Here is a 10725-nt window from a genome sequence, read left to right as displayed (position 1 = left end):
CATCATACTCTCTGACCAAACTAAGTTCCAAAGGGTAACGAAGGACACTACAGCCGAATTAAAAGCAAAGGTCAACAAACTGATCGAAACTGTGAACGCCAAGAAATCCGGACTCCACCTGCCAAAGATCATTGGGGAATATAAACCTGGATATGCGTATGGAAATGTCAAGACGCACAAGCCTGGAAACCCACTTCGGCCAATCATTAGCCAGATACCCACACCCACGTACAGACTGGCGAAGCGACTCAACGGCCTGCTGACTCCTTATGTTCCTTGCGCCTTCAGCCTGAAGTCTCCAAAGGAATTTGTGGACTTACTGCGGGGCACACGGGCCACAGGGATAAGAGCCTCGTTGGACGTAGAATCGCTGTTTACCAACGTACCTGTGGACGAGACAATCGGAATGATAGCCGACAGAGTGTATCGTGATCCAGCCTGTACTCCTCTTGACATGCCAGAAAGTATTCTGAGGAAACTACTCCAAGCTTGTACTAAAGAGGCACCCTTCTTGAGCCCGGATGGGCACATGTATAAGCAAGTAGATGGGGTCGCCATGGGTTCTCCCCTAGGTGTCCTGTTTGCAAACTTCTACATGGGTACCATCGAGCAAAAAGTCTTAGTCGACATGAACTTGAAACCGGCCATATACTGCAGGTATGTTGACGACATTTTTACACAGGTACCTGATGTCAGACATCTGCAGGAGCTGAAGGAGGCATTTGAGCAGAGTTCCGTGCTGTGTTTCCCTTACGAGACGGAAAAGGATGGGAAGCTGCCTTTTCTAGATGTAACAGTCATGGAAAAGGGCGGAGGTTTCCACACTGCAGTCTACACTAAGGAAACAAACATAGGAATGTGCCTAAATGCCAACAGCGACTGCCCTGACAGGTACAAGAGGAGTGTTGTTAACGCATACGTCGACCGTGCTCTCAGCCACAGCTCAGAATGGAAGCAAGTCGACGAAGAACTCTGTAGGGTAAGGCAGGTCCTAGTCAATAACGGCTTCTCCAATGGTTTCATCGAAGACATCATAAGAAGGAAAGTGAAAAGCCATGCAACCTCTGAAGAGACAACTAACACAACACCTATACCCCCTATTAGACTATTTTACAGGAACTTCTTTTCCACAGCTCATAAAACTGAGGAAAGGGTTCTGAAAGATATTGTTAATAGAAACGTTATCCCTACAGACAAAAATCAGAGGATACAACTGACGATTTACTATAAAACCAGAAAAACGGCCAGCCTACTCATGAGAAACTCTCCAGACACAAAACAGAACGCTTTAAAAGAGACTAACGTCGTCTATGCCTTCAAATGCCCACTTGGGGACTGTAAGCTCCAAAAAACCCAGTATATAGGCAAGACAACAACATCTCTTGCTAGGCGTTTAACGATGCATAAGCAACAGGGCTCCATTAAGGAACATATAATCTCTTCCCATAACCAAACCATCGCCAGAGAAATCCTAGTAAACAACACAGAAATCATCGATAGATACAGCGATAGCAGGCGGCTTGACGTTTGCGAGGCACTACACATCAAGAAGTCAACACCAGCAATCAACAGCCAATTATTGCACAACTATATTCTACCCACCTCAAGACTCCGCTCCAATATAGAAGCATCAAGAAATATGGACCAATAGGCTTTCTACAAACACTTCTATTCAATACCCATTGTTTCTGTTCTGTCTTGTGTTGATACTTTTAATACCCTATTAATATCCCCTGTTGTTCTGTCTTGTGTTAATGCCACATCACCCCTCCCACCTCACTCAAATGTAGATATAAAATCAGAGATACGTAAGTTCTAATCAGTTGTTTATTTGTGAAGTCTTTGAAAATGTAATAAGTTTTACGAAACGCGCCCGTGTCGCGTCAGACTAGAAATAAAAAATGAATTTTGGAGAAGTGATTTTTGATTTACCTCCAACAGTGAAGCGTAATGTACGAAAGATTGAGAAAATTCGTGTTAGAATTATTAATCTTACTTTTTCGGTTATATTTAATAATATATATATATATATATATATATATATATATATATATATATATATATATGTCGTACCTAGTAGCCAGAACGCCACTCTCAGCCTACTATGCAAGGCCCGATTTGCCTAATAAGCCAAGTTTTCATGAATTAATGTTTTTTCGACTACCTAACCTAACTTTTTTTGGTACCTAACCTAACCTAACCTATAAAGATAGGTTAGGTTAGGTTAGGTAGGGTTGGTTAGGTTCGGTCATATATCTCCGTTAATTTTAACTCCAATAGAAAAAAATTGACCTCATACATAATGAAATGGGTAGCTTTATCATTTCATTAGAAAAAAATTAGAGAAATTATATTAATTCAGGAAAACTTGGCTTATTAGGCAAATCGGGTCTTGCATAGTAGGCCAAGAAGTGCATTCTGGCTACTAGGTACGACATATATATATATATATATATATATATATATATATATATATATATATATATATATATATATACATATATATATATATATACATATATATATATACATATATATATATATATATATATATATATATATATATATATATATATATATATATATACATATATATATATATATATATATATATATATATATATATATATATATATATATATATATATATATATATATATATATATATATATATATAATCAACGAATGATCGAATGATATAATCAACTCAACGAATGCCAGTGGAAACAAGCCACTCTTCCTGTCAGGCTCGGTGGCTTGGGTGTCCGCACCGCCACCCAAATTGCTGTCCCAGCCTTCCTGTCTTCCTCCTCAGCATCAGATGACCTGGTTAAGGAAATTCTACCTGACACCCTGAGTGATGTAGCGGGGATACAGGACCCCCACTACACGGAATGCGACACGAAATGGGGTGCCATGACAGACCCAGCACTCAGACCAGCCTTGCCGAAAGCCAAGAAACAATCCAGTTGGGACAGCCCCATTGTAGACAAAGAAGCCACAGCTTTGCTGGAGGCAGCAACAACCCCCAGTGATCGTGCACGCCTCACAGCTGTGCAGGCTCCCCATGCAGGGGACTTCCTTCTGGCAGTCCCTATGTCTGCGACAGGCACACGTCTTGATCCGCAGGAGCTCCGTATTGCAGTCGCTCTCCGCCTAGCTGCCCCTATCCACACTGTTCACAGGTGTATTTGCGGCGAGGCAGATGCTGACGAATATGGATTGCATGGCCTGCACTGTGGAAAATCGGGTGGTTGGCACACTAGACACGACGAAGTCAACGACATCATTAAAAGAAGCCTTGCCTCTGCTCAGTGTCCAGCGGAGAGAGAGCCCCGCAACCTACTGAACCGTGACTCTGTTAGCTTTGCCGGCCGACCAGACGGAATCACACTGCGTCCGTGGAAGGGTGGCAGGCAGTTAGCATGGGACTATACTTGCGTATCCACCCTGGCAACGACATACATCACCCTCTCTGCCGGCACGGCGGGAGCCGCAGCAACACACAGATAAAAACAAAAGTCAGTCAAGTACAGGCAATTAGATCAAAGGTACAATTTCGTTCCAATAGGGTCTGAGACCCTAGGCCCATGGGGTGAGAGTGCAAGAAGGTTTCTTAAGGATCTTGGTTCCAAGCTCATTGACACCACAAGAGACCCTAGAGCAGCAAGTTTTCTCTTTCAGCGCCTCAGTGTCGCGATCCAGAGGGGAAATGCCCGCTGCATCCTCGGTTCCTGCCCGGCGTCGGAGGAGTTCGAGGAAATCTACAGCCTCTAGGAAGCGAACTTTTTCTTGTGTCCTCTTAATGTTTATTTTTTGTATAAAATCAGATATGTAACTGTATAACCTTGCATAATAAAGTGTACATCATAATAAATAAAAAAAAAAAAAAAAAGGGGGTGGTAGGAGAAGTGAACACTCTTTCGTATTCAGAGTTAAATGTCAAGTTTTTCCCTGAGTGCTCTGTGTTCCCTTCTCTGAGGCTGTGGGTCCCTATAAATGCACCAGTGGTGGTACCCCCCTATATATATATATATATATATTTTATCGTGAAGGCTTGATTCCTTGCTGCTGGGTCGTGCGCTTTAATATTAGTATATTTTGGTAGCAGTCTTTCCTGTAGACATATATTATTAAATATGACCGAAAAAGTAAGATTAATAATTCTAACACGAATTTTCTAAATTTTTCTTATATTTTTCTTCACTGTTGATGGTAACTGAAAAATCACTTCTCCAAAATTCATTTTTATTTCTAGTCTGACACGACACTTGAGCGCATTTCGTAAAACTTATTTCATTTTGAAAAGACTTTAATTTACTCACACACAACTTATAACTGAACCGAGTTTAAACATCTTCGATTTTATACCTGCATTTGGGTGAGGTGATATGTTACAACAGTTTTGGATGAGGTGAAAACAAATTTTCAACACAAGAATGAACACGAAACAGTGGGTATAATATTTTGTAAGTTAAAGGGAAGAATGGAAGTAACTGCAAAGGGCCTATTGGCCCATATTTCTTAATGCTTCTATATTGGAGTCTTGAAGTGGGTAGAATATAGTTGTGCATTAATTGGCTGTTGATTGCTGGTGTCGACTTCTTAAAGTGTAGTGCCTCGCAGATATCTAGCCGCCTGCTATCGCTGTATCTATCGATGATTTCCGTGTTTTTTGTTAAGACTTCTCTGGTGATGGTCTGGTTGTGGGAAGAGATTATATGTTCCTTAATGGAGCCCTGTTGCTTATGCATCGTTAATCGACTGGAAAGAGATGTTGTTGTCTTGCCTATATACTGAGTTCTTTGAGGCTTACAGTCCCCCAGTGGGCATTTGAAGGCATAGACGACAATGGTCTTTTTTAAAGCGTTCTGCTTTTTGTCTGGAGAGTTTCTCATGAGTAGGTTGGCCGTTTCCTTGGTTTTATAGTAGATCGTCAATTGTATCTTCTGATTTTTGTCTGTAAGGATAACGTTTCTATTAATAATACCTTTCAGGAAAGAAGTTCCTGTAAAATAGTCTAATAAGGGGTACATAATATACAAACCTCCAGATGCAACGGCTGAGGAATTCACAGAACAGATAAGCAAAATAGGGAATAGCCTTGATAATTTGGAGAACCCGATACCTGATATTATCTTCCTAGGTGACTTCAACTTGCCTAGTCTCAGGTGGAAAATAGCAAACAATAATATTATACCAGGAAATCTATCAGGACCTAACCAACCTCAGATTAAAGAACTACTTAGAGTCTGTGACAAATTTTCACTCAATCAGCAGATATCGGAGCCAACGAGAAATGAAAATATTCTAGATCTGGTCTTTACGAACAATGAAGACATTATCAGAGACATTACGATATCAGATACCACATACTCAGATCACAAGCTCATTGAAGTGCAAACGACCATCAATACTCAGAATAGACATAATCGTTGATAAAGCGAGAGGGGCTATTCAGTAAATTCAATTTTAATAATAAAAGGATAGACTGGGAGATAATAGACAGGGAACTTACAAACATTCCATGGGGAACTGTTTTAAGTAATACAAGTCCTACAGAAGGAATAGAAAAACTGACTTCAGAAGCGTATCAAGTCTGTCTGAAACATGTTCCTTTGAGGAAAGCCAGAAAGAGATCTTACGTAGAAAGAGAATGCAGACGACACTATAAACGCAGGAAAAAAATAACGGAACTGCTTATGCAGACACGAATTTCCCGTCAAAGAAGGAATAATTTAAATAGGGAGATTGAAGAAATCGAGCGGAAATTGAAACACTCATATGAAACTGAAGAAAGACAGTTAAAACAGAAAGCAATTCAGGAAATAAAGAAAAAGCCAAAATATTTCTTCTCATATGCGAAATCAAAAGCAAAAACCACTGCCAGTATTGGACCTATTCGTACAAGTGAAGGTTCATACACGGAGGATGACAAAGAAATTAGTGAAATCCTAAAAAAGCAGTATGAGGACATGTTTAGCACTCCAATAAACAACATGAAGATGGAAGATCCAGACAATTTCTTTATGCGGGATATTCAAACCCCTGTAAATATAACTGATATAAACACGAGCGCACTAAATTTTGAAAGAGAAATTGAAAACATGCCTATGCACTCGGCCCCAGGTCCAGACTCATGGAATTCAATATTTATGAAGAAATGCAAAGTGCCGGTAGCACAGGCACTCAGTATAGTGTAGAGGAAGAGCTTGGACACGGGGGAGATACCAGATGCACTTAAAGTAGCAGACATAGCCCCTCTACACAAGGGAGGGAACAAAGCATTGGCAAAGAATTATAGACCAGTTGCACTAACATCGCACATCATAAAAGCATTTGAGAGAGTGATTAGGAGTCAGGGCACCAATTTCATGGAGACCAATGACCTTCATAACCCAGGCCAACATGGATTTCGAGCGGGAAGATCGTGCTTCTCACAGCTACTTGAGCACAACGACAAAGTCACTGAGGCATTAGAAGAAAAACAGAATGCTGATATGATATACGCAACCCATCCTCCGAATAGACAGTACGTTTTAATACTAAGTGTAATAAGTACATTTTCATACTTACGTATTTAGTACATAAATGCACTTACCGGGCTGTTCCAGTTATTGACTGGCCTCCCTAGAATATTCTCCCCGAAACGAGGAATACGTTTTCTTTAATGTAACGGGTGGGCTGTTTTCTTTTCTTAATTTTTGCGGATACTCAGTCAATTTTGCTTATACTTGTATACTCGGCCCAAATTTTGCCTTTATAATTTAAGGTATCATGAAAATTGGCCGCTTTTGAGGCAATTAAGCATAGCAGAAGCACAGTCACTGACATTCAAAGGAAAGAAGGAATGAGATAACTATTTATATTACGATTTAAATCCTTCTAATTTTTGCTCGTTCCTCAATGAGAACTGATGCCAACGCACTGGCCAATAAACTGAATAATACTGGCCACTAAACAATAGATTGATTGATTGGTGATTGATGAAGATTAAGCCACCCAAAGGGTGGCACAGCCATGAATAGCCCGTAAGTGGAGGCCCTCTCTGAGCCATTACCAGTATCAATAGATGATACTGGAGATCTGTGGAGGTGCGATCGCACCCTGCCTGACGGGAGATGTCTCCCGTGACTAAACAATAAACTGAACCTATCATAAAGAAGAACGACGACCATTGACCGTCTAGTGCTCCAACAGAGTGTAACTGAAATTAACAATGCTCAAGTCCTGACCAACAGTCAAATATTAATCCATCAGCCACGAAGCAGAGCGTCTCCCAACATCAATTCTAGTGCAGGGTCCTGTTGAACAAATTTTCCGATTTTACATAGGTTTACCGTGACAGACACTAACAATAGTAGCCTTGAAGAGGAAAGGAAATCGGCAGATTGTCGAAGGTTTGCCTGATATTTTCCAGCTATACAGTACTTTAAAAGAAAAGTTAACAGATGTTTGACTTTTATCCTTCTGTTTCACCAATATTTACCAACCATCGGGATGAATACTTATATGACACAAACTAGACATATTAGTATGAAAAAGAACTAACAATTCTCCAAATAGTAGGACGTGATTCAGTTTTCATGGAAATATTCATTTTCGGGTGTTCGACTTCAGTTTGGAAATATGAAAAGGCACAGTTTGGTGCATTCAGATGATAAAGCTTTATGACATTAATTACAAATGGCATAAGAAAGAAGCAAATATTAGTTATATTTAGAACCTATAACAGAAAATAATTTAAGTAAAACAGTTGATATAAAAAGCTGTATATATTTAAAAGTTGTTAGTTTCATCGCAATGAATGTAAACATGTGATCATTCGTTCAAAAACAATAACACACGTGATCCTAGATTTTGCAGTCATCGGGAGAACAAATCCTTCATGCAAACTGCACCTACTATCAAGAAGAAGAAGATCCTAGATTTGGGCATGGTATGTAAAGTTTTCTCGGTATTTATGTAAATAATTCCTTCATATGTAATATTTTACTAATTGAAAAGAATGCAAATGTTTCATTGCTGTTTAGTTAAATAATTTTCAAAAACTTGTTGCAGTATTAAAGTTTTGCTTGTTATGTATAGGAAGAATATATTTTACTGCATATTGGTATACACATTCTAATACGTTTTTAGTATGCAGCATGTTGTTTTTATCAATTATGTTTTTTATAATAAGCTTCCTAGAAGGTTGTAACAGATCCCATGAGCACCACACCAGAAACAAATACCTATTTGATATTCCAAGAGTACGACTTAGTTAAACTAGAAATGCTTTACAAATCAAGGGATCTCGAATGTGGCCTTCCCAATTATGTTAAAGACTGTACCTCTCCCAACCAGTTTAAGTTAAAAACTAAGTACTAGCTAATTAACTCAATGTAACCTACCTCACCCCCAAAATGTCAACCCATCTCTTCTATTTAAAACAATGCTGTTTGTTGACCAAATTGTATTTTACTTTTTTTCTGCCATGTTTCACCCCCTCCCCTCCCTTTTTTTCCATTTTTTTCTTATTTTTTCTCAACACAATTTATACTTTAATCTCTTTTAGTATTAAGTTTTAGTCTTAGTGTTTTTCCTGCCCGAAACACTTTGCGTAATAGTGGCTTTAGGCATTGTATGTACTAGCTCTATCTATAAATCCATCTACTTTTGTATCTTACCTTGTATGTATGTACTTTACCTGAATAAATAATTGTATTTGTATTTGTAATAGGTAGATGATACAGAAAGCAGTACAATGTCTGTCACAAATCCTTTTACTGCGGCAGCATTAAGACCACAAGTCAGTAGAATAAATATGCCTGGAAGATCGACCCCAGCCAGCATACTAGCAGGTAAAAAAACATTTAATCAGCTTTTGACAAAATTACAAATAAAGATGTGTTATGTTATGTCATTGTGTTAGGTTAGCCTAGCTATTATTTCCAATTTGTTTTTTAATTTGTATTAGTATGCAGTACTAGGCTATTGTAACAAATTGGAATGTACAACGTCCAATATTTTTTTGGCAGATTCGTTCTTGGCTCCTGAAAACTATCTTTACTTACCAGATGTACCAAGAATAACTCCGGACAATAATGATGGTATTGTTTATAAAATCATTTGATTATGGCCTTTATAATACATTAATATCAAAGTTTACAACCTTGTGTAATACAGTAAGTCTTTGTTTTAACAATAACAACAGAATTTTTTTTCTATGCTCAGCATAATTGGCTTGAAATCCATCATCCCATTATAATTTCTATCACTTTGATTATTGGTTTAGACAATTACATCAAAACATTTAATGTAGCTTCTCTTGCTACAGTTATAATGTATCCTATTGAGAATGTATATTTTTTTAACAGAAGGTCTCCAGACACTAGCAATTTTAGCTAAAGAGAACCTTCATCGTGAATATTTTAAAATAAACTCGGCTCTCCAGAAAAAATGTGAATATATGAAGCGAAGTTTAAATATTGAGGACCAAAATTATCTGAAGCCTTCAAACAAGAAAGGAAAAGGAGAAAATTACTGCAGGATTATTGAAATCAATCAAACACAACGTTCAAACTTATCAGAAGGTAATTTTTTATTTAGTTATTTATTCCATGACCCATGTTTGTGTGTTCCTATATCATAGTATAATGATAGGTTTAATTGCTAGTGTAGATTTCATTTTGCCTCAGACTTAAAATTATTTAGGTTTTTGGTGTTTTATTATTCAAAATTTGTTTATAGATAATCCAAGGTTATAGTCAACTTCTCCTTTGAAAACAGATATTTACCTGAATGCCACAAACTCTAGTAGCCTAGAAGAGTACAGGAAGCCCGCGGCTTGTTGAAATTCCCCCCATTTGCCTTTATGATCTTTTTTTGGGTATATTTAGAAATTCAGCACAGTTTTGGCAGTTACAGCTCTGGTGGGTAGGCAGTTCCATGTGTTAATAACCCTCTGGGTCAAAAATAATTTCCTGTTGTCAGCCCTACATTTTGGTTTGTTGAACTTGAAACCGTTGCTCTTTGTTTGTATTACATCTGAACCAAACTAGCCAAACTTTTTTTGATAATGTCATTGACTGCTTCATATCTGGCAATCTTTCCCTGTGTCTTATGACAGATTAGGCCATGGCTGCCATATTGGTCTGCCCTTGCATAGCCGCAAATACACCGGTGTTCGGTGGAGATAGGGGCAGCGATGGTCATAGACAGCAAAAAAATGTAGATAGTTTACAAATTAAAAATAGATAAAGTGTTGTGGAATTACCATACTTAAAGGTTGATTTTCTGCCAAACAGCCCTTCTGCCTGCTTCTCTTTCACCTCCACACATTCAAAGTTCTGACTTCTCAACTAGTGTACCAACATATACTCAAACATATTTACCAGCTGCAGAACAAACACCAAAATCATTGAATTCTGGTACGTCCCTATTTGAACTATGTAATGTAATATAATCTTAGTACCTAGTATCTACTATATATATATATATATTAGTATATTTTGGTAGCAGTCTTTCCTGTAGACATATATTATTAAATATGACCGAAAAAGTAAGATTAATAATTTTAACACGAATTTTCTCAATCTTTCGTACATTACGCTTCACTGTTGGAGGTAAATCAAAAATTAATTCTCCAAAATTCATTTTTATTTCTAGTCTGACGGGACACGGGCGCGTTTCGTAAAACTTATTACATTTTCAAAGACTTTAGTTCACAAATACACAACTGAA

At 38.1% G+C, this 10725-nt stretch overlaps 1 protein-coding gene across 2 annotated transcripts in view; it reads left to right on the top strand.

Annotated features, from left to right (window-relative positions):
• The first annotated feature begins 7329 nt into the window (after window positions 1-7329).
• The window catches only part of LOC123749807 (uncharacterized), an 11647-nt gene continuing 8251 nt past the window's right edge, over window positions 7330-10725 (top strand). Inside the window, exons 1-5 of one of the 2 annotated variants that reach the window (XM_045731927.2) lie at window positions 7338-7939; window positions 8723-8843; window positions 9021-9092; window positions 9360-9575; window positions 10290-10467. In XM_045731927.2, the coding sequence (XP_045587883.1) occupies window positions 7889-7939; window positions 8723-8843; window positions 9021-9092; window positions 9360-9575; window positions 10290-10447 (618 nt within the window). In that variant the 5' untranslated portion in view covers window positions 7338-7888 and the 3' untranslated portion in view covers window positions 10448-10467. Of the gene's footprint in view, window positions 7940-8722; window positions 8844-9020; window positions 9093-9359; window positions 9576-10289; window positions 10468-10725 lie in introns of those variants that run through there. The other variant, XM_069306717.1, reaches the window with a different exon arrangement.

This window comes from Procambarus clarkii, chromosome 58 (assembly GCF_040958095.1).
Source record: "Procambarus clarkii isolate CNS0578487 chromosome 58, FALCON_Pclarkii_2.0, whole genome shotgun sequence".
Lineage (NCBI taxonomy): Eukaryota > Metazoa > Arthropoda > Malacostraca > Decapoda > Cambaridae > Procambarus > Procambarus clarkii.
Note: the sequence above shows the minus strand (reverse complement) of the source record. Positions and strands in the feature narration are given on the sequence as shown.